Source organism: Tenrec ecaudatus, chromosome 5, assembly GCF_050624435.1.
Source record: "Tenrec ecaudatus isolate mTenEca1 chromosome 5, mTenEca1.hap1, whole genome shotgun sequence".
NCBI lineage: Eukaryota > Metazoa > Chordata > Mammalia > Afrosoricida > Tenrecidae > Tenrec > Tenrec ecaudatus.
In genome coordinates, this window is record NC_134534.1 from 4,078,449 (window position 1) to 4,105,383 (window position 26,935).

The 26,935-nt window shown below is 48.1% G+C and overlaps 1 protein-coding gene across 1 annotated transcript in view; it reads left to right on the top strand.

Annotated features, from left to right (window-relative positions):
* FAM135B (family with sequence similarity 135 member B) overlaps nt 1-26,935 on the top strand; it is a 122,801-nt gene that overhangs the window by 52,927 nt on the left and 42,939 nt on the right. The window contains exons 3-6 of the mRNA XM_075550569.1: nt 3,848-3,987; nt 13,909-13,979; nt 17,781-17,954; nt 21,421-21,547. Coding sequence (XP_075406684.1) covers nt 3,848-3,987; nt 13,909-13,979; nt 17,781-17,954; nt 21,421-21,547 — 512 coding nt within the window. The remainder of the gene's footprint in view (nt 1-3,847; nt 3,988-13,908; nt 13,980-17,780; nt 17,955-21,420; nt 21,548-26,935) is intronic.

Below are 26,935 nucleotides of genomic sequence, written 5' to 3' on the forward strand. Positions count from 1 at the left end.
CTTTTTTGCTGGGCTCTTTAGCTTTGACGAGCTCTTTCTGGAAATGGAAATTTATCCCAGGCCCTACTAACTGCTTCAGTGACTTCAATTTTTCTTGTTTTCTGCCGCCCCCCGCACCCCCACCCATCCATCTGTCAATGTGACATACTGTGGTGGTTGGTGTGCTGTTGGCATGGTCCAAGCTATATCACTGGTATTTCAAATACCAGCAGGGGCTGGAGCATTGGTGGCTCAGTGGTAGAATTCGAGACTCGTTGAGTAGAAAGCTGATTGCCAAACAGTGCAGCAAGCCCAAGGGAGAAACGTCATTCTTTCCTTCATCACAAGAGGGGAGGAATCCCTCAGGAAACATGATCCTTATGCGTAGGCAGAGTGTCCTGCTCGATCACGTGGGTGCTCAGACCCTGCTGTGTGAAGGAGGCCGAGCTGAGCAGAGCAGTATGTGATGATGGGTCCCCCCCATTGGCTATGAGGGTGCTGCAAACTGAGCGTGGGGGTGACGGTGCTGCTCTTGCAGGATCAACCTTGCTAAGGAAGGAGGTAACATTTCCTTCAGAACAGGCAGAGGGAGCGGGGATCCCGTCCAGGTGTCCCAGCATGGGATGTCCTTGTTGAAAAAGAGAAGGGGCAGAGAAGACAAGGACATCTCAGTGATGCCCAGACTTCCCAAGGTTGTCTTTACTAGAGCATCTCCCCTTGTAGAGACGCTGCTTTGTGCTCTACTTATCAACATGAGGAAATGGCCTCGAATGTTCCACGGGACATTCAAAAGACCTCATGGTGTGCTTAATTGGGGCATCCTGACATTTGGTGACCTTCATAAGAGCTTCTGAGCCCTGTGGCCTCATTTGCTAATCCGCTCAAAATCAGAAGAGCTTAATCTCCCATCCAAAACCAAACCAAATAAAAAACGCCACTGCAGATGGAACTGTTCTCGGGCCTTTCCCTCTAGACAAAATTAAAAAGTCATCATGCTGGGTATCAGATACCCAGGAAATGCCTTGTCTTCAGATTCAATATAATCTATCTTCATATGTCTCCAGCCATCAGCAAGTCAGCGTGGCTCTGCCCACATTTCTAATGAGGAAGCTGCTATTACAAGAGATTATGTGAATTGTCCAAGAAGGCAAATGATGGAACTGTTTTGATAGCTGTTTCCCCAGCAACAGACACTTGGTTGTTGCTCTGACCTTCAGAGTCTTTGTTCCATCCATCTTCCACCAGGTACTTGCACTGCCTTGTAGATCAACAGGGCCTTGGCACTGATGGAAGAAAGGTTGAGTGCAGCAAACGAAACAGAATGATCTTGGTATCTAAGGATCACTTCTATTTAAAAACTATAGCTGTTCAAATGCAGTAGGTCTTCCTAGAATCAGGGTGGCATGTTTCTGGAGGTGCCAGCAAGACAGCGCAGACTCATAGTCACCCTCTGTCCAGCAGATGCTTGGTCCTGCCCCATCTTCACAGTTGTTTCTAGGATTCAGCAAATTGGTATTGCCATTGGTGCACCCAGCTCATTGAGGGTCGTTCTTCTTTTGTAAATTAATGCTCTGCTTAGCCAGGAACACCCTCAATGAGATGATGTGACACATTGGCTGAAGCATGACCATAACTATGAGGATGGGACAGGACTTGGCAGCGTTTCCTGCTGTTAATCATAGTCACTCTGAGTCATGACAGTAATGAACGAAAATACCATCAGCAATACTTTACCAAGCATGATGCCCCTCGCTGAGGACTGGTCCTTCCTGATGACATGTCCAAAGTGTGTGAGAGGAAGGCTCACAGTTCTGCCAGCGAGGGGCAGAGCCACATGATCACTCCTCTGGCAACTCACAGCGTATTTGATGTTCCTCACCTACACTGTATTTAAAGACATCCCATCTTCTCCATCTTCCTTATTCCTTACCCACCCTTTGCATATGTATGAGGCAATAGGAAAAAAGCAAAACACAAACAAAAACATGGCTTGACTGAGACACACCATTGTCTAACTTAAAAGATCGTCATTGCTCTCAAACAATTTTTCAGAGGGATTTTGTTTATTTATTTTTAGTTGGTTTTGCCTCTGCGGCTACAAAAGCAGTGTTTGGCGGACCCTGGTGGCATAGTGGTTGTGTTTTGGGCTGCTAACTGTAAGGTCAGCAGTTCAAAGCCACTAACTGCTACTCAGGAGAAAGAGGGGGCTGTTTGGTTCCCTGAGGGCTTACAATTTTGGAAACATGAAGGTGCTATGAGTCAAAATTGACTTGATGGCAGTAAGGGTTGTTTTTGTTGCTGTTGTGTGTCTCTGTGCGTGTGTGTTTATGTGTGTATGTACGTGTGCGCGCGTGCACTGGAAGGTGAAAATGATCCCTTCTGTCTCTCAGAGATGCTCCAAGTCATCTGGAACTAGGGATAAACCACTTGGTTGGTTTCTCTTTGTTGATTGGATTAATTTTTCTTGGCTCTCTGTTCTCTCTCTCTCAAATTCAACTCCTCAGAATCGACTCCGACTGATAGTGATCCTGTAGGATAAAGTAGAACAACCACAGTGAGTGACTGAGGCTGTCCTGCTTTACAGCCAGAGATAAGCTTGTCAAACTGCCGACCTCATGGTTAGCAGCCCAACTCAGAAGCAGTGCTGCACCAAGGGCCTGAGAGTGTGGTACCAGATTAGGTCCGAGAGTGTGGTACCGGATTAGGTCCGAGAGTGTGGTACCGGATTAGGTCCGAGAGTGTGGTACCGGATTATCGTAGGATGGCTCCATCCAGAGCCTCCCATTTGCTGGGGGATGGGTGGGTTTCGTTAATGCGCCCTCTGAGACTGCATTTTCTTGGCGGTTCAGTGGGAAGCCATGAGGAAGAACTCCCGTGACGCAGTGCCACACCACATACATAGCGCATGCCAAGGCCCTGGGTTTTCCTTTGAATGTTGGCCTCTTCATCTGGAAAGAAATTCACCTTCGGGATTTGCTGTGAGGATTATGATACACAGTGGGGAAGCATGTGGCCATTATCATACACAATCACAGTAGGTGCTTTAGAGATGTCCACCCATGTCTCCCATGGTAAATAAACCTGCTTGGCAGATGCACGGTGACTCTTCCCATCATTGGATGGGCTTTGTTTCTCCGAAGTTCCGCTCAACTTGAAATAAGTTGAGTGGATGTAGAGTAGAGTGAATGCGTCAGAGGACATGAGGCCAAGCCAACACTCCCCTATAACTTCCCATTTGTGTCAGGAAGACGTAGCAATTGTTCATAGAACTAGAAGGTAGCAAAAAGGAAGGAAGGAAGGAAGGAGGGAAGGAAGGAATCAAAAGAAAAAGGGAGGGACAGAGAGAAAGAAAATGAGGACAAGGAAGACAGGAAAGGAGAGAGGGGGGCAGGAGGAAGGAAGGAGAGGAAATGACACCTGGGCTTACTCTGTGGCTCGTTGGTGTACAGCTACATGGCCCTCCAGCTACTCAACCATGCACTGAGAGCACCACCAGAATGCAGCCTTTCCCATAGGACAAGGTACCTGGTTGTCAGGCCCAGAACTTCATGCTGGTCTTATCCATAGGGCTTGGCTTTGACCCTTCATGTTGACCAAGAAATAGGTCTGTTAAGCCATCCTAAGCCAGCTGTCATTCAGACTGCTCCCAATGATCAAGGATGAGCTAAGATCACAGGGGCTTGTGGGTGGGATTGAACAACGTTCTTTGAGGATGCCAACCACATTTATGAATGGAAATCATAGGACGAAGTCTCACTCATCTAAACTTTTACTCTCTGGCCGTGGAACGCATGCAGGGCAGTTCCTTCCCTTGAACTAGACACACACCACACGGCGCTCACGGGCTCCTCTGATGCTTGTCTTGCAGAGCGCTCCAGCCTGCACTCCGCCTGCGTCCATGAGGGCACGGTGCAGAGCCGGGTCCTGCAGATCTTGTACAGGAACGAAGAGGTGCCCATCAATGATGTCGTGATCTTCCGAGCGCACTTGCTCCTGGATGGTGAAAGGGTAAGGTCAGAGCTTGTGCCTTTTGCATGCCTCGCTGGCTGCCAGGTAATTGAAGGCCCTGCTAGAGCATGCATTGTGGAGTCTGATGGATGAGATCCATGCACTTGTGCATGTATGTTTACATGCCTGCATGTATCCATATACCTTTACACATGTCTGCTTCCTTCTGTAGTCTCCTCTTTCTGTCACTCATCGACTTACTAATCACATGTAACCTCCAGCACAAGCTGACCTACAGGTCTCTCTGCAGCGGCAGTTGTCTTATCCCTCCCTGCACCCCAGACCCTGCCATACACCACAATGGAAATGCACCTGAGTGGGAGAATGAATGTATGCATGTAGGAATGAGTGCATGATGAATGGAACCAGGAAACTTTCTCTTTCCAGGATCTTTTTAACTCCTTCTGTGAAAGGGAAGTGTTCAACCCTGCTATGCACTATTTGTCCTATCCTCAGCCTTTGCTCAGAACCTTCTCCTGGGCCAGGGCTGCCTCCCATCAAAGCCCAAGACACACACACACACACACACACACACACACACACACACACAGCTGCACACCTGATCGACTGCAGCTTTTAGCTCCCCTGAGCTCCATCTTTTTTTCTGCCTCCCAGTGATGACTAATTCCTCACCTGTAATGAAAATTGGAAAGCCAAAAACACCCACCCACTGGGGTGCTGGCTAAACCCTCTACTTCCACCCTTCCTGGCCTGCTTTGTACCCCCAGGAAGCTGCCAGAATGGCCTACTCACCCATCCTAATCTTTGGGTTTTTGGTTGGGTTCAGCTTGTGAGAGGTCCCGTAGGTAATTGGAGGGAAGGAGGAAAAGGGGGGAGGAGAGGGGAGCCCTAGTGCTCATTGCCGGGCCATGCTCCTCTGGGCCCCTCACCCACTGGTGTGCAACAGTTCACTTCTGCCAGATTTCCAGAGCTCTTCCAAATTCCATGGGTAGTGTCTTCATGCTGGTAGCCAGAAAGCAGAGACACGGAAGTATTTACACCACACCAATTGGCAGACACTATCAAGCAGGGCCCTATATGTTTCCTCTGAGGGCTGGCTTCTCAATATTGACCAGCATGACCACTGACCATGTCTTCAACCAGAGGCCCCAGCTCCAGCCCTGGCTTGTTTTCTCTACAGCTTCCTCCTGAGTTCTCAAAACTCTTTCCATTTCTTGAAATATGAAAGTCTGCAGATAGTAACCCCACAATACTGTGCTATCCTAGTTGTGGCCCCTAACTCCTCTTCTTGTCTCGTCAATAGTTCCTTTGACACAATCTATTTAGATCCCTCTTTTTAAATGTGCCATCCATTTCCTTCCAGGATCCTGCTTTGTACTACACTTAACTAAGGAAAAGATGCCTGGTTATTGTACTCAGGGAGTGCTACCCGGTGATGCCTTGAATATCAAGGAAACTCCATTGAGACTGCACACTCAAGTTCTGCTTCTTCCCAAATTGCAGCCAGAGAACCCCACCCTATTCCACATGGGCCATTGTCCATTGCTCCATTTCTCCCCTCTGGCTTCCTGGGTGGCCTGGTTGTCATTGGCAGGGGACTTTGGGTGTTTCTGTGGTCTCTTCGCCATTATACCCTCTTAATTCCAACAGAGTTATCCCTGTTGGCCCTCCCTGAAACTTCCCCAGCACCCAGCCTTAACTTGTGTGAGATCGTTACAAGCCCTAATCCTGAGATTTATCAGGCAGTCTGTTTGACACTGCATGTCCTCCTCTGCATACCAAACTGCTTATCTCTGTAGCTAATAATTTATTATTATGCTGGGGGTAATCCACACGGAAGCAAACAGTGTTACAGCTAATCATTCTATCCAGATACATGGCAATTAAATTTAATTGGATCTGTCCATAAAACCCGAATGGATAAATTAGCCCATTCCCAGTGAATATCTTTCTGCTCATGGCAACCCCAACACTGAGTAGAGCCAGGTGGTTAGAGTGCATGACCAACTGCTCACGCAGCCATGATGGTGACCCACCGCCTCTGTTGAGGGCACCAATGTCCACGCTGCGGGAAATGCGGGCAGGAAGAAGACACAGCTCGGGCAAGGAGGGCTCGGTGAAAGTCAGAGAGGAGTACAGACAGAAGCAAGCGCGGTAAAGGTGAGGAGCGAGCTGTTTTAATGAGAGCTGCAACGAGTGCACAGGTGTGCAGGAGGGCAGGTATACAGTGTATGCATCTATGCCCTTTGACGCTACAGAGAATATTGTCACATGGAGAATATTTTAGAAGACTTCGAAAATGCATAGACTTGGAGGAAAGCTGAACGGGGGCGGTGGGGAGCAATACAATAATCTGGAACGGCAGAAACTTGTGAGAAGGGATATTTAAACCCACTGCCATGGAGTTAATTTTGACGTAGAGCTACCCTATTAAAAAAAACACAGCAACAATAAACCTCCCCAAACTCACTGTCCTCAATTCAATGCTATCTCCTAGCAACCCTATTGGACAGGGTAGAACAGTCCCTGTGAGTTTCTGAGACTGTAACTCTTGACGGGAGTGGACAGCTTCATCTTCCTCCCAAGGAGTCACTGGTGAACGTGAGCTACTGATCGTGAGATTAGCAGCAAAACACTTAAGCCATTATGAAATACACTACCAGGGCTCTTTAGCTCACACGCGAGGCACAGGACATAAAGGGCATCATGCAGGGCAGGGAGCTAAGTGGGAGCCCCCTCGGGTTTGGAAGTAAGATCCCCATGGTCATCACCGATGGGCGAGGAGTATGAATCCTGGGTGAATCATAACAGCAACGAGGAGGGTCTTCGCGCTCACGGCATCTTAACATTGGTAAGCAGTGTGTGGCGTGGCAGGCCTGGTGTCGGGTGCTTTGAGTGAGCCATTGAACCATCACAACCACGTGCTGCAATGGCTCATTATTCCCGCTGTATCGAGGAGGATGCCGAGGCTCGAAGTTAAGTAACTGTAGCTACAGAGCTCTACTTGGAGGTAGAGAGTCAGAGTTTGAATCTACACAGTCTGATCAGATGGTTTCAGGGACAGCACATGAGGGGTGTCATGGGACCTTGTTGGAAGGATGGCCCTTCTGCGTGGCCACATCCAATGGTTAAGTTGAAAATTTGTTGAGAACTGTCCTCTTCTCTCACACTGCTAGGTTCTTTATAAACATTTCCTCCTTAAATTCTGTTTATATTCCGTTTTAAATTCCTTTTTAAAATTCCTCCTTAAAATTTTTTTTCTTCCCTTTTATTGTGAATTGGATGAAAATTTACACAGGAAAAATCCAATTTCCAGTCAGCCATTTGTACACAGTTTGGTTCACGTCATTGAGTGCAGTCACCACAATTAAACATTCTTTATTCCGCTTCCTCCCTCCCACATGTTTCCCATTTCCATTTTTCCTTCTATCCTAACCCTCTGAATTTTATCCTTGGGTAAGTGCTACCCTTTTGATCTCCGATGCTTGATGATTCTAAAGTGCGTATCCCTCTCTATAGTTAGTTTCCCTTTTAGACTAGTCTAGTGTTTGCATGAAAATTCAGCCACACGGCTGAGTTCATTTCCAGACCAGAAGGGTGACTAAGGATCATAGTCCCATATTTATTTTGAAAATAGTTTTATTGACATATTTATTGACATAATTCACACATCATATGCTACTTCAAAAGCTCGGTCAGATCTAACAGAATTGTACAATTATCACCACAATCAGTCCCAGAGTGTTTTCTCCCTTCTGGACCTCATTGCTACCAGCTCTTCATTTCCCTCCAATATCCATCCCATCCTCACAACAAGCCATTCATCAAGCGACTCTCTACATAGATTTACCTGTCCCGGATTTCATCATAGTCTCTCTTTTAAGCAGAGCCATGGAGTAGATGGGCTTAACCTACCCCTACATTTCACAGACAGTAAGATGAGCTTGGAGGGATCGAGTGACTCAGGTCACAGATATATTGAATAGCAGAGTTTGGATTTGAACCCCTAGAGCTGACCTTCAAAAGCTTCCTTCTTAACCACCTGGCTGCAGTGTCGCTCAGCAGAGAAATTAGTAATAGAGGAAGAAACATGGAGTAAAAGTCAGAATCAGAAAACAGATCAGGCTTATGAGTTGACTAGAGCAGAGGTTCTCAATCATCTTGATCCCATGACACTTTCATACATTCCTCATGTTGTGGTGACCTCAACCAGAAAATTATTTTCGCTGCTACTTCATAATGGTCATTTTGCTACTGTTAAGAATCGGCCGACCCCTGTGAAAGGGTCGTTTGAACCCTATAGGGCTCGTCACCCACAGGTTGAGAAGCGCTGGACTAGAGAATGGGGGAAGCACAGAGGAGATAACGTCTGGTTCCCCTTCGGGCTTGAGACTGAACTAAGCCCTCTAAGGTGTGTTTTGCAGTCAAGTGAGAGACAGGTCTACAAGATGCACAGTAACACCAGTGGGTGTGTGTGTGGGGGATAATCAACAGTTTGACGTCAAATGGGCAGCATTTACTCAAGGACATATTCAAGAGAGGGCATGGGTAAGAAAAGAAGGAGGGACAACCCCCCTCCCCCAAAGAATGGACTTCAGAGGCTAGCACTGAAGCTACAGCTTGGGGAGAGGGGCACATCTGATTAGAGCACACAGATGAAACGAAGAGGGATGGAGAGTGGAGGAACATAACCTGGCCCACCAAGCCTCAAGCCCTGAGGACGATATTCCTTCTCAGAGCAGACAATGCACAGAGACGACCATGGGGCTGGCCCCACCATGAGACACACCATTCCTCACTGACACTGGAGGCACGGTGCGCGAATTGTGCTCAATCTGACCCCATCACACGGGTGAAACAGCAAGGGCCTGCAACAGAGCAGTAAGGGCAACAAACTGAGGAAATCCCTGGGGAAAACTAAAAATAGAATTTGGAAACAGAGTGTGGCACCCCATCAGACTCGACTGGAAAACACTCCTAAAGGTCAAAAAATAGACCTCGAACTATTTAAAGGTTTTTGCTTTTTGTTATTGGCTTTCTTCTTGTTATTTTGGGGTGTTTGTTTTTTTGTTGTTGTTTTGTTGGTTTTGTCTTCCTTTGTTGTTTGTTTGACTTTGCTTGGTTTTTGCACTGATTTATGTCTCTGCATCTATTTAAATAAAAATAGGTGGGATAAACAACTTGGAGATGAAAACAATGGGACTGATGGTTTTTGGGAGGCAGGGAAGAAGGGGAGGTGGGAGAAAGGAAGCGGGGGCGGGGGTCAACCAACCCAAGGGCAAGTGAACACCAAATAAACTAAGATCGATGAAGAGGAGGATGTAGGATGCCTAGTGGATCTTAATCAAGGGCAATGTAACAGCAAGGAATGAACTGAATCCAAATAAAGGCCCAACATGATGGTGGGACAAGAGGAAAGTAAAAGGAAACAGAGGAACGAACTAGGAGGCAACGGGCAGTTATAGAGGTCTGAATACAGGCACGTGCATGTGTAATTATATATATATGAATGAAGGTAGCAGATGGACATTGGGCCTCTACACCAGTACTCTCTCAACAGAAGAACACTTTGTTCTAATAATCTGGCATTCTGTGATGTTCACCCTCTCAACATGATCACTGAATGCACAATGGGTGCATAAGCAAATGTGGTCAAGAAAGCTGGTACCCGGCTATACTGTCCAGGGTCTTAGAGGCTTCAAGATAAATAAGCGGCCATCTAGCTGAGAAGTAAGTCTACATGGAAGAAGCACACCAGCCTGTAAGATCATGAGGTGTTTATGGGATCAGGTATCAGGCATCTAAGACCCAGAAGAAAATCATATGAATGTGAATGAGAGGGGGTGGGGGCATGTAGACAATTGAACACCCCCTTACAGAAGGGTCACAAGGAAGAGATGAGCCAGTCAGGGAGAAGTACAACACTGATGAAACATAATTTTCCTCTAGTTCTTTAATGCTTCCTTCCCCCCGCTAGCATGACTTCAATTCCACCTTACAAATCAAACTAGACCAGAGCATGTACACTTCTGCAGATAAGAGCCTGCAACACAGGGAATCCAGGACAGATAAACCCCTCAGAACCAACCATGAGGATAGAGATACCAGGAGGGAAAGGGGAAGGTGAGGGAGAAAGGGGGAATCAACCACAAAGAATAATCTATAACCCCCTCCCAGGGGGATGAACAACAGATAATTGGGTGAAGAGTGACAGAGGATGATGTAAGATATAAAAATAATAATCTATAACTTATCAAGAGTTCAGGAGGAAGGAAAGGTGGGGAAGGGAGGGAGGAAAATGAGCTGATATCCAGGGATCAAGTAAAAAGAAAATGCTTTGAAAATGATGATGACAATATATGTACAAATGTGTTTGACACAATGGATGAATGTATGGATTATGATAAGAGATGTAAGAGCCCCCAATAAAAGTATTTAATAAAAAATAAAGAAAAAAAGAAAAGTGGGACTCGAAGCAGGAAACACAGGGAGGAAGCGGGATGAGTGATGGTACGTTGCGGGGAAGAGAATCAAAGATCTGAAATAAAACGGGCACGGATCATTAAACGCCAAATGGAGTTTGTAAGTCTTCCCCCAACTCACAGCAAAATGGTAAAGAACTTAAAATTTTAAAATAGAGGAAAAACTGTAAGCGTCACTCTTGGGAGTATGAGGGGCGAGACCAACTGGAATAGAGACCAGTCCACAGACAGATTCCACCCTGGGCAAAGACTAAGGAGGCGGAGTCCTGGGTGATAGCCAGCTGTGGGGCGCAGTACATGGTTGAGTTTAGGAAATTGCTGCAGCTTCACTGAGCCGGACACCCTATTTGGAAATGGGAAACGGGCCTCTTCCTGTGGAGTTTGATCCTCAATAAGCAGGAGAGTAGTTGAACAGTGGTGGCTTGGTGCTCAGTGCCAGCCACACAGGACTCTCTGGGAAACATCAGACACTACTGTCCAGGGGTGGTTCCAGCCAGAAGGTTGGAGTCCACCCAGAGGTGCCTTAGAAGAGAGCTGGTGATCTACTTCTGATAACATTAGCCCTGGAAGGCTCTGTGGGCCACTGGGCTGCTGTCACACACTGGGTCACTCTGAGTTGGTGTCAATTCAAGGGCAACTGGAAATTTTTTCCACTCTTCTACAAAACTACTCCCAGATGGTGGGGATATGGCCCTTCCAGGGAGATGCAGTCTCTAACCAGGATGAAGCAAACAGGAAGAAGATTGAAGGGAAGTGGGGGCAGGGGAGGAGGAATGGGGGAGGGAGATGGATAAAGATGTATGGATGCTTAAAGAAGACATTGTCTTCTTTCTGATCTTGAACATATTGGGATTAAAACTTTATTGAGTCATCTGTGCAGTCTAGACCAAGTTTATCCAGAGACACTCGTGTTTTCTCCAAATTCCAAAGGACTACAGCCAGTTTAGTGAGGAAGCTTAGCGTGAATTTGCACTAAGCAAGAAAATGGATGCACACAAGGTGTTGCAGAGGACTTACTTTGCCAACCTCCCTCCCAAGAAAGTGGGTGGCTGGCCGTGTGTGTACTAGGTGCGGCTCCAGATTATGCAAAACAAAGTTAAGAGAGGAAGTTATTTATAGCGCTTGACTTCACCAACATGCTAACTTTAAGTGCTGTGGGTTTTTTTGTTTTGCTTTTCTTTTCTTTTTTGACAACAAATTTTAAGCTCTGGGGACCTAACGATAAATCCAATCCATGTGCCTCTGAGTACATTTTGCTTAACCAGGAATGAGTATCCAAAGAGGTAGGTGACTTACAGACATGTAGGGTCAGGGTGTGCTTGCATGGACACCACAATTAGGGAGGGGGAGGGAACTTTACTTATACCATAAAGATCCATGTACATGCTCTGTGTAGCAATGGGTCTAGTGTGAATGAAGACTAGTCTCTTCTCCAAGGGTAGGCAGATGACTGGGGACTCTGACCAGAAAAGTCCTGAGGCGGTCACAGTTGAGGACCAGACAGATATTGGGAGTAATCCCAAGGTCCATAGTGATGGGGGAACACATACCTGACCTGATTGAGCTTCCAGATGCCACCAGCATTGCCAGGCCCAGAGACAATTTTCAGAAGAAGCTGGACGCTTACAATAGTTCTTTGGAAGTCCTTGCTTTTGAATGCCCAAGGTCACAACGATGCTGAATGGTCAACCCAAGACTGGTGGTGCAGGGGTGGAGTGTTCATAGGCTAGCCCCACATTTTACTGTTTGAATCCTCATCATTGGAGAATGATGAGGCAGTGATATTCCATAAAGATTACAGCTTGGGAAACTATGCGGCCTTTCTGTTCAGTCCTATAGGGTCACTGTGAGTCAACATTAACTCCACAGCAGTGAGTTTGGCTAGGCTTAGGTTGAATTCAAAAGCTCCATTCTTTATCATTTGCAACTTATTCAAATGTGGTTGTTAGATGTCATTGAGACCGTCCTGACTCCTAGCAACCTGAAGTATAACAGAAGGAGATCTGCCTGGTCCTATGTCCTCCTCACAATGTTTCTTTTGTGGGAGCTCATTGTTATAGCCACTGCATCGATCGATCTTGTCAAGGGCCTGCCTCCTTTTCACTGCCCTTCTCCTCTAACAAGCATGATGTACTTCTCTAAGGAATCATTCCTTCTGACAAAATGTCCAAAGTGAATGTGAAAAAGTCTTGCCATCCTTGCATTTATGGAGCATTCTTGCTGTACTTCTTCCAAGACAGATTTGTGTATTTATTAAAATAGGTTTTTAAAAGGCATCACGCTTTCTTAAGTAAAGGACCAGTGGAAAAAAAGAAGACCCTTCAGGAAGTGGATTGACACCTTGGTTGGAATATTGGCCTCAAAAATAGCAACAACTGTGAGAGCAGCAGAACTGGGAATATTTTGTTCTATTGTACATGAGGGTCGCTATGAGTCAGAACCGACTCAGTGGTTACCTAACGGTGGCACTTAATTAGCTAAAGGTAAAAGCAGGATGGATAGCCAATGGGATGTTAACGATCGTCCTTAAGTGTCAATATTTAAGTGGAATGTGTCTCAAGACAAAATGAAAGATCTGCTTCTTAAGAAGTGGACTCATCCTGGAAAGTGGGCCCTGGCTCCTGAGTCTGTCTCCTTTTCTATACACGTGGACGGCAATGCCTGCCAAGGAGCTTGTCCAAGGACTGGTGAGCACTGGCCACCTCCATTGTCTCAGCATTCAGATCACTAGGTTTCCTCTCCACAATGTCATTGCACTGTACCCCCCAAATCTGGCCATGTGGAGCACTTTCTATGTAGCTCAAAGCTTTCTGGGACAAAACTCTTACAGGAAAGAAGCGTGGGAGGCTGTTTCTTTGCTTTTTTTTTTTTTAAGTGAACTTTTCCCCAACTTGACTAGATGGTGGCTGCTAGATGAATCAATCAGATCCATCCATTCATTCATGCATTCATCTAGCCACGCCCCATCCCTCTATTTGAGGAGCTGTGGTGAGACAGTGAACAAGCACTCGACTAATCTATTTATCTGCATGCATGCATGCATCCATTCATCCATCCATCCATCCATCCATCTACCAAAAGTCTGTCCATTGATTGTCTGTATGTCTGAGGAAGAGGCTTGGTGATGTAGTGGTTAAGTGCTTGACAATATTTGGTGATGCACTGTTTATGTGTTGGTATTCCACTTCCATCAATAGTTACTGTACCGGAAATTTTTCGAGGCAGTTCTGTCCTATAGGGTCCTTGTGAGTCAGCATGGACTCAATAGCAGTGATGGAGCTATGTAAATTTCTTTCCTTCTCGTGTCCCTGTAATACCCACAGGGTCCCCATAGTACATGCTTAGAACTTCTGCTTTAAACACAGCGTTTTAACGTGATGGCGAGATTCTTTTCCTACACTTTGGGAAACAGTCAGTTATATCCTACATTTGGAAAGATCTGGTGTCTGAAACCCCATGGACTTTGTTTCTCTTGTAGGTGGAAGATGCACTGAGTGAAGTGGACTTTCAGCTCAAGGTGGACCTGCACTTCACGGACAGTGAGCAGCAGTGAGTATCCCTACGCTCTGTGAGCTAGGATAGTGTGAAGCACACCCGCCAACACCGCTTTCCCACTCCTGGGGCACCCTCCTGGCCCTGAACCTCAGACCTCCTATTTCTGAAAAATCATGGTGCCTCTGCCGTAGCTTCTTCAGGAGCGTGACCTCATCTCCAATGGTGTGTATTTGAGGCAGGTAGCCAAAGGTTGCTCCCAGAGATGATTCCGGTCTTTCTGGTTTGATGAACTTATACCTTCTCCTACCCGAAATCCCCATTTAGTCTCAGGCTTTGGAATTAAAGACCTTATGAGGCTGCACACCCCAAGTCCTCTTCAGAATCAAAAGGAATTAGTCCAAGGTTCCGCATCTTGGGACTAAGTAGCCGCTGTTGTTTCAACTTCCTGAAAATGGAAAATCCATGTACGGGAAACGTGCCGATTGAATTGGAAGGCGGCACCATTCTTTCCCATGATCGCTTCCTTTAAGGGTCTGCTGTGGCTGCTCCCACCTGAACTGCCAAGCCAGAAAACAGTTTTTCAGGTAAAAAGGAGTCCTTCAAGTGTCATACCCAAACTCAAAACTCTCTTCCACTGTACAACTTCTGCTGCTGCTGCTCCCTTTCTTCACCCCAGCCCATCGTTCCCTGGGGTGGAGACCCCCTCCTGCAGACACTGGGCATGGTGGGGACTTCAAGTCTTCATCTCCGCCCCTCCTTGTGGTTGGTGCCCCTCCAGGCTCAGGCACAGAGAGGATGGAGAGAGCCTCCCATCATTCTCTGATTAAAGAGACACCTTTTCTGGTTGGGTCATTCCGTGTTCACAGGAAGCTCTCTTGGGCAGAATCTCCTCCAAAGAACCCATCTGTGAACTGTGGGAAAAGGCCCCTTTAACTGACGGTGCAATGGAAGAGTTGTCCCCTTCCATGCAGGAGACCGGGTTCTATTTCAGGCCAGTTCACGTCATGTGAAGCCCTCACTTAACCGGCCTGCGAGGCTTGTGTGTGGATATTTCATTCTGAGATGGACTAGGAAGAAAGGACCGGCGATGTACCTCCAGGGACACAGAGAGCGAGGCTCTCTCACTATCCAAACAGTGACTAGTGGAGAACCTGCCTGCACACAGGGCACCGCTCCCATCAAATTGTGCTAAGTGCAGTCTTTAAGGCTCTGTGTTTATCTCTCCATTAAGACGTGTCAGCCTGTCTCACTGGACGCCTTTAGGAATGGACATCATTGCAGAATACATACCTCATGGGGCTGTTGGATGGACTCCTGGTGGCACGGTGGCATATGAGTTGGGCTGCTATATGCAAGGTCAGCAGTTCAAACCCAGCCGCCACAATGCAGGCAAACTGTCAAGGGCTTCTGCTCCTGTGAAGACGGACAGCCTCCGGAGCCCCAGTGGGCAGTTCTGCCTTGTCCTCCTCTATGGTTGAAGAGAGCAGGAACTGACTCAATGTTAGTAAATGGATGATAAAGACAGAGAACTCATACGGACAAGGAGTCAACCTCACAAACTCCTGAGTCCCTTCCTCTTCCTGGGCTTGGTGTGAGAGGCAAAGATGCTAGGCTTTGACAACTAGCTTCCTTTCCGTGATGCAAAAGCACTTAACAACAGACAGAGAAGGACATTTCCTGGAGAATGAGATTAGCTAAGACCAAGAGGAAGCCAGAGGTGGGGGAGGAATTGGCCTTTTGTTGTTGTTTTCATTTTCCTAAATTGGATTGGGGGAGGAGGGTGAGCCTGGAGAGCATCCTGAGGGTACATGCTAGGTTTGAAGCATGTCTGAGGCAGGCGGCTCCTGTTATCTCCATGCAGACCTGAGCAGGGAGAGAAAGGAGACACATGTCGCATGAGCTCAGGGACACAGGGCTGGAGAAGTCGAGCTGGCCCAGCAGCTCTCCTCGCGGTGGGTGATTTTGTCTCCAGGGGATATTTTTCCATGCCTAGAGACACCCGTGTCACACCTGAGAGTGGGCTGCCGCTGGCACCCTGTGCGTAGAGTCCAGGGATGTTGTTCTACACTGCACAGTGCACAGCAGAGCCCAGCGCAGGGAGGTCTGGTCCACACACCGGCATCCCTTGGCTGGAACATCCCGGAGGAGGTAGACCTCACCTGTGTACCAGCTACTCAGATTGTAGGAGGCGGAGGGCACTAGCGCTCACTGCTTCCCAGCAGAGCGTCTCTGCCCTAAAGAGCACCATTGGAATATTCTTCAGCGCAAGGAGAAGCCTGCCTACGGTTGACCCTCAGTCCATCTCTGTTCTACTCCTTGGGCCCCCTGGGGCATTCCTGACTCTGAAGGTCTGCTCTGTAAGTCGGCATTTCATCTCCATGGGAACATCAAGGCTCCTCCTCCTCGATGTGCTTATGTTTGTTTGTTTGTTGGTGTGACTTCGGTCATTTTTACTTTTCCTCTAAGAACCCAGGCCCTCTGCCTCTCAGTACTACCCACCTTATTATCCATTACCATATCTAAACAGTGATCCCGGTGAAGGGTGATTTTATCCCTTGTAGAACACAGAACTTTCACCTCCTGTCTTTGTAGGTCTTCACTCCTATTGACATGACCTTCATCCTTCATGTGTTTGACATCCCTGTGAGTCCAGTGTGCACTTTACTTCCTGTTGGCTCATCTTTTGGAATACCCCTCTGGTTCATACCAGCCTGCGTCTGCACAGATTCAGCTCAATAGGGACAGACCTTTCTGAATCATGCTTTGGGATCCTGGATGTTTTACACGATGGAGATGGGGGCAACCTGGCATGGAGCAAGTCTATGGGCACCATTGATTCCATCAGCTGTGCCCACTTCCTCTTTGGGTCATGCCCACCACCTGTCACACGTTCCCACCCGGCCACCGTACAACTCACACGCTCCAGGGTCAGAGCACTCTCACTGCGCTGTCACTCTCATCTGCACTGGGGAACCAAACACAGCCATGTGACACGCTTCATGGCAACATTCTCTAAATGTGGTGGCCTGGAAAGGAACCCGCAGGATCTGTAAGCGCTGCCAGGCTGGTGCCGAACAGACAGAGCATCGGACAAACCTCGGGCTAGAGCTTTCGTTTGGCCTGTGACTGTGCACACTGAACCCAGGTCAGCTCTGCTCTGGCCGCGGGAAACGGAACAGCATGAGTTCCCCCCTCCTAGGGTGTCGTAGAGAAGAAAGGGGGAAAGCACCCTTTAGAGCCCATCCTTCCAATAGGCAAAGGCCCTGCCGTCTCATAGACACCCTGTCGGCCGGAGCAGAATGGCACCTGTGTATTTCTGAGGTCGTCTGCCTCTCCCAGAGTAGACAGCCTCGGCTTTCTCCCATGGTGCAGTGGGTGGTTTCGAACTGCTGGCATCATGGTTAGTAACCCAATGTGGAACCTGCCATGCCACGGGGCTCCGCTGTTTGGTTCATGCTTTTAGGGGGCACATGATTCAGTCTGTAGCCAGTCTGACGACCCCGTCCTGGTCTCAGTCTGTGAGGATGCAGCTGCTTGGTCACAGTACCGGCACTTGAGCAGAGGGAAGACCACCGCACAGTGTCTGAGGGCCTCGCTGGGCAGCTGAGGAAGTGGGGAGGGGAGATGAACAAGCAACAGGACTGAGGTGTGTGGAGAGGAGCCACGGAATGGGTCTTGGTCATCACTGACCTGACTTGTGGGACTAACTCAGGAGCCCTCAGAGCAGTTCCGCTCTGTCCGCAGGGCTGGTGTGAGTCCGAACACTGGGAATGGGGGTGGGGACAGGGGCTGGGTAGCAGGGGTGCTGCAGGAAACTCCGTCTCTGCTAACAGGAGTTCCCCGCTTGCCTTCCAGGCTGCAGGAGGTGGCCGGGGCGCCCCTGATCAGCAGCCGCACGCTGGGGCTCCACTTCCATCCCCGGGCCGGCCTGCACCACCAGGTGCCCCTCATGTTTGACTACTTCCACCTGTCGGTGATCTCGGTGACCATCCATGCGGCCCTGGTGGCACTGCAGCAGCCCCTGATCAGGTACTGTGTCCTGTGGGAGTCCAGGGCAGCGCCACGCGGGTCTTTGTGCGTACCTGTCCCAGGTGGGCCCAGACCAGGAGAGCCTTGCTCAGGGAAGGGGTAGGAGCAGTTCTACTCTGGGGGAGATGAGCAGGGATGTGTGTGTGTGTGGTGTATGCTTAGCGTGTGCGCTTATAAAGGTCTGTGTGGTATGCTGCAAGGTGTGTGCATGTGTGTAGTATATATGTGCAAATGTGTATGTACTTGCTTGGTGTGTATGATTTGAAGTGTGTGCATGTATGTGGGGTATTGTGTGGTGTGTACATGGGCAGCACTTCATGTAAATGGATGTATGGTGTGTGTGCACATGCATTTGCTTGGTGTGCATGCTAGCTTGTGTGATGTGTGTGTATGTGTGATATATGTATATAAGTAGTGTATCTATGTTCATACATGGTAAATGTGTGCAGGAACACATATGTATATGTGTTTAATGTGTATTATATATGTGTGTGCATGTATATGTATGTGTGGTATATTGTGATTTGTGTGTGCTAGACAAATGTGAATGTGTGTGTGTTTTATGGTGTGGGTATTTACATGATATGTGGTATGTGTGTGCATGTACCTGTTATGTATGGTATCCTGTATATATGTGTGTGTGGCATATGTGTATATGCCTTTTATATGTGTTCCTGGGTTCAACCTATTCATGTGTGCTATACACGTGTGTGTGCATGTATGCATGCATGGTATGTTTCATAGAGCATGCCTGTGCATGCTGTGTATGCTTACGCACGTGCCTACACACATGCATATTGTGGTGTGTGCATATGTGTTTTGCGCATGTACACATGTGTGTGATAGACATGTGCTGTATGCGTGGGGTTGTAGTACATGTTCATGTGTGTACATGTACATAACTCTGTGTGTACACATGGAAGTGAGCACAGAAGGCAGCCGCTGGACATGATTGTCATCTAACGCTCAAGGGGGTAGCCCAGGACCCCTCATCTCCCACACTGAGACATGTCGCCCAGAGTCCATGAGCAGCCAGGACTGAGGAACAGAGCGAGCTGCTTTCTGAGAGAGAGGAAGAGATTTTGCCTGGGTGGGGTGTCTCTGCTGGCTCGGTGGTAGAATTATCACCTTCCGTGCTGGAGACGCAGGTTCGAATCCCAGTTGGTGCACAGTCACAACAGGCCTGTCCACCAAGGCTCACATGTCGCCGTGATGCTGGGCAAGTTTCCGCAGATCTTCCAGTCAAGGATTGTCTAGGAATAAAAGCCTGGCTATCTCTTTCTGATAAGCCTATGAATCACCTTGGTCTATTTCCCAAGTGCTCACAGGTACTGCGCAGGACCAGGCAGCGTTCCGTCCCCATGAATCAGGGTCCCCCCAAAGTCAACTCATGACAACAACCCTTCATGAAGTAGGGATGCTTTCAGTGGGTAAGAGGGAGTCATTGGCAATGAACGGCAGGAACACCAGATAAAACGTGTGTTTATAAAGCTCCCCCTTCCACGCGCAGCTATGAATGGGCCGAGCTGGAATGTCCAGGGGTCTGGGGGAGAGGGTCACCATGTGGCCTCTGAGCAGAGCCTAGCAGTCACCCCTGGTATGTCCGGGGAAGCAGGGGTCGCCCCTGGCTGCCAGCAACCCTGATGGTGCTCTACTGAAAACCTCAGGATGGGGAACCTCTCCATTGAAAGTTTAACCTTCGGAAAGAAACAATCACTTGCCAGCTTGTCTGTAGCAACCTTGCCAGGTGGGGCGCACAGAGAGGAATTCAGAAGCATGGGGGTTCTCCAGGGAGGGAAGGTAAAAATAGCTCTGTCTTCTGTTCTCTGGGTTTTGCAGTGAGAGCTGCTGCTGGTGAGCTGCCAGTGCAGGGACAAAGGGGGCCCTGAAAATGGCAGAAAACACCTGCCAAATAGGGCAACTTCTAGTTCTCTGGAAAAGACATTTTTAGCTGCATCACTTAAATCCCATCAGTACACTACGAAGCAGGTGTGAAACTATAACTTAACCTCAAAAACCACCCCAGCTTCTTGGAAACAGACGGAAGAACCTGATCTAATTTTAACCCTCAAATGGGTACTGGTGTATTTCAGTTGAGACCGTTGGATCCAGCAGAAAGTTTAGATGAGGACCAAACTGGGTGGGGGAATGAGGGAGAGAGGGAGAGAGGGAGTGACTGAGTGATCCAGTGAAGGACTGAATGAGGGGGTGATGGAGTGAATGACTGAGTGAGCCAGTGAATGATTGAGTAAACTAGTGAATGACTGAGTGAGAAACTGAGCCAGTGACTGAGTGAATGACTGAGTGATCCCATGAATGAGTGAATGAGGGAATGAGTGAGTGAATGACTGAGTGAAAGACTGAGCCAGTGAATATGTGAGATAATGAACTACTGAGTGTGAATGAGTGATCCAGTGAATGAGTGAGTGAATGAGTGAGTGAGCCAGTGAATGAATGAGTGAGCTAGTGAATGACTGAGTGAACTAGTGAATGACTGAGAGACTGAGCCAGTGACTGTGAGAGAATGAACTAGTGAGTGAGTGAATGAGGGATCCAGTACATGAGCGATCTAATGAATGAGTGAGTGACTGAATAAGTGAACAAGTGGGTGCCTGAGTGAGTGACTGAATGGGTGAAGGAGTGAGTGAGTGAGTGCACGGATGAGCAATCCCGTGCGTGAGGGCACCTGGCTTGTATCCCCCCTCCGCAGCGGCCCCTCAGTGTGCTGTGCATATCAGCACCTGTGGACATGGTCAACTTTCTTTCTGGACTGTGCTTTCTGTCATCTCCTAGCTGAGTCCCTGCCATCAAGTTTGTCCTTACTCATTGTGTCCCTATGTGAGATTTCTCAGGCTGTCGGTCTTCATGGGACCAGACAGCCTCAACTTCTTCCCTGGCAGCAGTTGGTGGCCTTTTATGGTTCCCTGACAGTCAGGAGGGCTCACTGGCTCAATCACAGGCTTGCTTTAAATAAATCTCAACTAGAAATATATGAGTCGGGACTCACTCGACAGCACCTAACAGCAAAATATATAAAACAGCAATTGTAAGGGCACTATTGAGAGTATTTTCAATAATATGAGGTGTTTCTAAAAGCTCGTGAAAACATTCAGTGTCTTTAATTGCATTTGCTAATGGCTTTTGAGAAGTCCTCCTGTGCACCCCCAGATGAGGAGGCCTCACAGAATTCACAGAGCATCTTGAATCCCAACCACCTCCCCACCCCCGTCCCATGGCTGTTAGCTTTGTTGAATCCTGCTCTCTGTGATCCCAGCCGAGTCTCTGCTAGCCACTCTGTGTTGTCAGGTGATCTCCAGCGATGCCACGTGTATTTGAACTGCTGACCCTAGGTTGGCGGTGATCACATATGGCTGTCACCACTCAGGGACCCTTCGTTCTGGTGGGCTGCATGGTGGCATCACCTCTTCCTTACACCCTTCTCCCACTCCCCTCTTCTCGGCTTCAGCTTCACTCGCCCCGGGAGAGGCTCCTGGCTGGGGAAAGGTGGTCCTGATGCAGGGCTGGAGCAGTCCAGCCTGTCTCTGGAGAACCTGGTCTTTGGAGCGGGGTACTGCAAGCCAACGTCCTCAGAGGTAAGGTCTGCCAGGCCCGTGGCCTTGGGGCTCTGCCTGCCGTACAGTGCAGCCTGTGCATCGACGTCCTGTGTGGAGACCTTCTGCGTGTGCTCCCATGCCTTCCTTTTCTTTCTTTCTTTGTGAAACTGGGATTTGGGTGAACGTTTACAGGGCAGATTGGTTTTCCAGCCCACCGTGCACACCGTGTGGTTGGTGGTGGGGGTCGCGGTCCCCAGCATGGAATGCCACCCCCCCACTCTCCCTCCCTCCCTGCCTGCATTTCCTGTGTCCCTTCCTCCTATCCTGTCCCTTCCTGCTTTCCAAGTTCTGTCCCTGGGCTTTGTCTCCCCTTTCATGTTTTCATCCATCCTTCTCTCTCTTTCCTTCATATTTCTCATGAGAGTTATTTCAGTTTTTATTTAACATGTTTTCAACAGTTTTATTGGCTAATATAATTCACGTATCATATGACTCAATAGTTCAATTCCATCAAGAAGAGTTGTGCAATCGTCACTGTGATGCGTCTCCACCATCTTCCTGGTGCCCTCACCCACGCTGGCCCAGGGAAGACAGTCTTCCTGTGGTGCCCTTGCACGTTGTGGCTCCCTAAAGATTCCCAACCGCCCTGGTGGGAGGCGCTTCCTTGGAGCAGATGGATGGGGACCTAGGGAGTCTATTGGCTTTAAGCCCACGGAGGGTTCAAGGCTGGACTCCACCTCTCCTGGGCTCATTCTTTTAACTAAAGGGAGATTATTTATTGTTATTATTAATTGGGATTTAATACACGTATCATATCATCCCATAGCTCAGCCACATCAAGTGGAATTGTACAATTGCGACCACAACTAGTTTCCAGACATTCTACATGAACTCCTTTTTTTCTTGAACAGCATTTTAATTTTTTTATTTTAAATCATTTTATTGGGGGCTCGTATAACTCTTGTCACATTCCACTCATCCATCCATTGTGTGTCAAGAACATTTGTACATTTATTGCCATCATCATTCTCCAAACATTTTCTTGCTACTTGAGCCCTTGGTATCAGCTTGTTTTCTCTCTCCCTCCCCCACCCTCCCTTCCTCCCTCACCCAAGGTAATTTATAAATTATTATTATTTTGTCATGTCTTACACTATCTGATGTATCCCTTCACCCACTTTTCTCTTGTCCGTCCCCCAGGGAGGGGATTATAGGTAGATCCTTGTGATCAGTTCCCACTTTCTACCCCATCTTCCTTCCACCCTCCCGGTATCACCACTCTCACCATTGGTCCTGAGGGTTTCATCTGTCCTGAAGTCCCTGTGTTTCCAGTTCCTATCTGTACCAGTGTATATCCTCTGGTCTAGCCGGATTTGTAAGGTATAATCGGGATCATGATAGTTGCGGGGAGGAAGTATTAAAGAACTAGAGGAAAGTTGTATGTTTCATCATTGCTACACTGCACCCTGAGTGGCTCATCTCCTCCCTGCGACCCTTCTGTAAGGGGATGTCCAGTTGCCTACAGATGGGCTTTGGGTCTCCACTCCGCACTCCCCCTTATTCACATTGATATGATTTTTTGCCTGGGCTCATTCTTAGAAGAACCTCAGTTTCCCTATTTTGTACCAAGGATCTCATGGTACATCCTGTATAGCCAGCATTGTGATCTAAGTAAGTCCCAAGTCCAGGGCCTGGTGCTCAGTGGGTGCCCAGTAGACATGCATTTCCTGCCCAACCCCAGACCAGCTCCTGCTCCCTACCTCTACCCTAGCCCCACACCACCCCTGTTAAGTTCCCCTGATCAGACCACATCATCCTCTTGGGGTACCAGGCCTTTGGCCACGCAGACTTGTTTGACCACGTTTCTCTTGAGCCAGAACAGAATGAGCTGGCATGAGCAGCTCATTGGAAGGTAGCCAGCCCTTGGGGTGCATGTGAGAGGCTGTCCCTGCCAGACGACCTCCCATCCAGGTGTTCTGCCCTCCTGGGCAGCTGACTCAATGTCCAGACAAGCCAGTCCATCTGCCTGATATCCCCTTCCCAGCTCTGAGGCCAGTCAGTGGGCCGTGTCCCCGGCAAGTTCAGGCTGCCTTGTAGCATGTCCTCCTGAAGAAGCATTAGCAATAGGTTTGGAGGAAGACTCCTTGAGAACCTTCGATAGGCAGATGACATCATTTACTAGTTGAAAGCTAGGAGCACTTGAAACACGGATGAAAGATGACTTCCAAAGACCTCTTATAAGTGTTAGAAAGGACAGATGTCACTTTGAGGACCAAGGTATGTCTGACCCAAGTAATATTTTCAGTCGACCCCTCAGAGGCATGCAAAGGCTGGGCAAGGAATAAGAAAGACTGGAGATGCGTGGATGTGTCAGAATGCCGGTGTTGAAGACTATTGAACATGTCATGGCCTGCCAGACTCATAAACACTGGGCAGTTCAGAAGATGTCAAGCCAGAGGCTGCTTAAATTCTTGAATAGCTTGCTTCCACATGTATTGTGGGCATGTTATTAGGAGGGACAAGTCCCTGGATAAGAACCTCCTATTTGGTAAAGAAGAGGGTCAGTGAGCAAGGGTAGGACCCCAATCACATGAATGGACACAGCCGCTGCCACAGTAGGTTCCAAGATGGCAAAGCTGGTGAGAACAGCGTGCAGGGTCAGGTGCTGTTTTATTCTGTGTCTCTGTGAGTCAGAACCAGCACCTAACACATCAACAGTAATCACCTGGAAAAAGTACTTTTAAAATATTGAAATGATAATTAAAAAATCCATCTAGAAGCAGTGATGCGATAGTACCTTCTGTTTCCATGGAGATGAAATCTCTAGTGCTCAGCTGCCTGATGAGCCACGGCAGCTACCAATACCACACACGTTGCCCTAGCCTTGTCCACAAGAACATGGCATTTATCTTCATTTGCAAATCTGCTCAACTCATTTCAAGCTGTGCTTACTTTTGTGATTTAGAAATGGTTTTCCTTTCCGGTTTCATTCAATTTCATCATTTTCTCTGAGGTCGGTTGCAGGTAAGCTCATTCTCATCTGTGAAGCCTGGTCTGATGGGAGCCCTTCCTCTCATGCACGAGTGCGTGTAGGTTGAGGGTCAGGCCATTGAGTACGGTCCCAATGGCTATAGCACACCTTCAAGGAGCTTTAGTAGCCGAACTGTGGAGCACTCCATTGTGAACCAAAGGACGACTCATTCAAGCCCACGCTGATGCTCCCTGGGAGAACGTCATGGCCATGCTTCCTGAAAAGAGAACAGCCTCTCCTCTGTCGCATGGGCTCGTTAAGGGTCAGAATCCACTTGATATCAGGCCAAGACAATGTTGATTGAACAGCGACTTTCTCGTGTGCACAGTGCTCACTTTGTTCAAGCACGATGCCTCCGTGTCTTCTGCACCCCCGAGGGCGTCCAATGATGAGCGCCAGTACACAGCGAAGGAGACCAAGGTTCTGATCCTCCTTGGTCTCTTGACCCATCTGGTCCCTCACCTGGCTCTATACCATTCGGAAGCGATCATTCTCTTTTCTGTATCGCATGGAATAAGTTTCAGATTCTGAACTCTACACCATGAGCTGTTCTCATGATCCATGTGTTCAAAGGGATCAACACGTGGTCAGTATGGACTACCTGGCAGTCCTCTGCTGTTCCTTCCCCAGTTTCCATGGCCCCTGTTCTTTTGAGTACAGCTGCAACTGGCCTAGCCAGCTGGACGGTACACACTGCCCTCTGCTGCCTCACTAAACAGTCTACTGGGGCCTTGAATGCAGACATCCTGAGCTCATGTACTCTTCCCAGCTGCCTGCCAAGGCGCCCTGGTGGCCCAGTGGTTGAGCACCTGGTTACTAACTGGTAGGTTTGCCATTGTCTATGTTGTGCTTGTTCAGTGCATTGAGCTGGTTTTGACTCACAGCGACTCTATGCAAACAGAACAAAACAACCACTCATTCCAATATACGCATGTTGCAGTGCATTTTGCACCAACCTCCCCTCTCTATTGAGTCACCTGTCAATCATCACCCAGGGCTGAAAGTTTCCTTCTGGGCAGGGGTGGCCCAGGCTGGAAGGGGGAGCAGAAACTAAGGCTTAGGGCCCACTTATCCCATGCTGACCATTCGATTTAGTATATGATTCAATCCTGCCCCCGAGCTTATGCAAGGAGCCCTGGTAGCTGACACTGCGGGGTCAGCATCAAACTGCTGCCAGGTCAGGAGTTCTAACACGCCAGCCACTCCCTTGGAGAGAGTTGAGGCTTCTGTTCCTGATAGACTTACAGTCTTGGAAATTCCGCATAGAGTTTCTATGATTCGATGGCAGTTTGTTCTACATTTGGGATGATCGCATGCCATCAGACAAGGACACTGGTGGCGTAGTGGGCTACGAGATGGGCTTCTAGCTGGAAAGTAGGGGGTTCAAACTCACCAGATGCTCCATGAGAGAAAGATGAGGCTTTCTACTCCTGGAATGCCTCACAGTCTCAGGAGCCCTCAGGGGCAATTCCGCTCTGTCCTTTAGGGTCCCTGTGGGTCAGAATCAGCTCGATGGCAGTGAGTTTGGTTTTGGATTTATGCAGTAGGAATGATCTCATTTCAAAATGCCTTTTAAAACATATTTTAGAATGATTTATTTTTCTGTTGCCGAGAACATATATCCAACCATTTTCCCTAGAGTAGTCAGTAACACTGATCCCAGTTTTCCAGTAGAGTGGCCCTTCTCACCCCTGGTTTCTGAGCTGTTCCCCATCCAGGGACACCAAACCACTGCCCCGAGCATTCTATTTTATCTTTAGAATTGCGGGGCTTAATCTGATCCCATGCAGGTAATTCTTCAACAAGCATAATGCTCACGACAGATTTTTTTTTTTAACTAGTCAACCTACGTGACAATTTAGTGTTCAGAAGAGCATAGGGGGGTTTTTAATAGCTACAGATTCAGCATCTTCACATGTGGAGGGGCCCCTGAGGAGCATCCCCTACATGGACTTGGAGTTTTCCATTTGCAAAGCCAGAGTGTGAACTCAGGCCATTCTGAGCCAGTGAATGCATCAATGGTCATTTCTCACAGCAAGTGATCTGACATGTCTTTAAAAGCTAAAATACCATGGCTTGAGCCAGCCAATTCATAGTCCTTAATGTGGCATTTTTGTTTTTCAACACTCAAGAGATCGTGAGCAGCAGATTTACTCAGTGCAGTGTGTCATTTAATCTGGTGATGCTGCTTCCATGAGCGATGATGGGGGATCCGAGCAAGGCAAAGTCCTTGAGGACTTCCACCTTTCTCCATTTATCGTGATGTGAAAAGCCAAATAGAGCAACTGTTGAGTCTATTCTTATTGAGGTAAAATGTGCATGAGATCTCATTTATGATTTGAACTATTTCAGCCTGCTTAATTCTGTGGTATTAGGCCCATTCACGATGTTCTGAA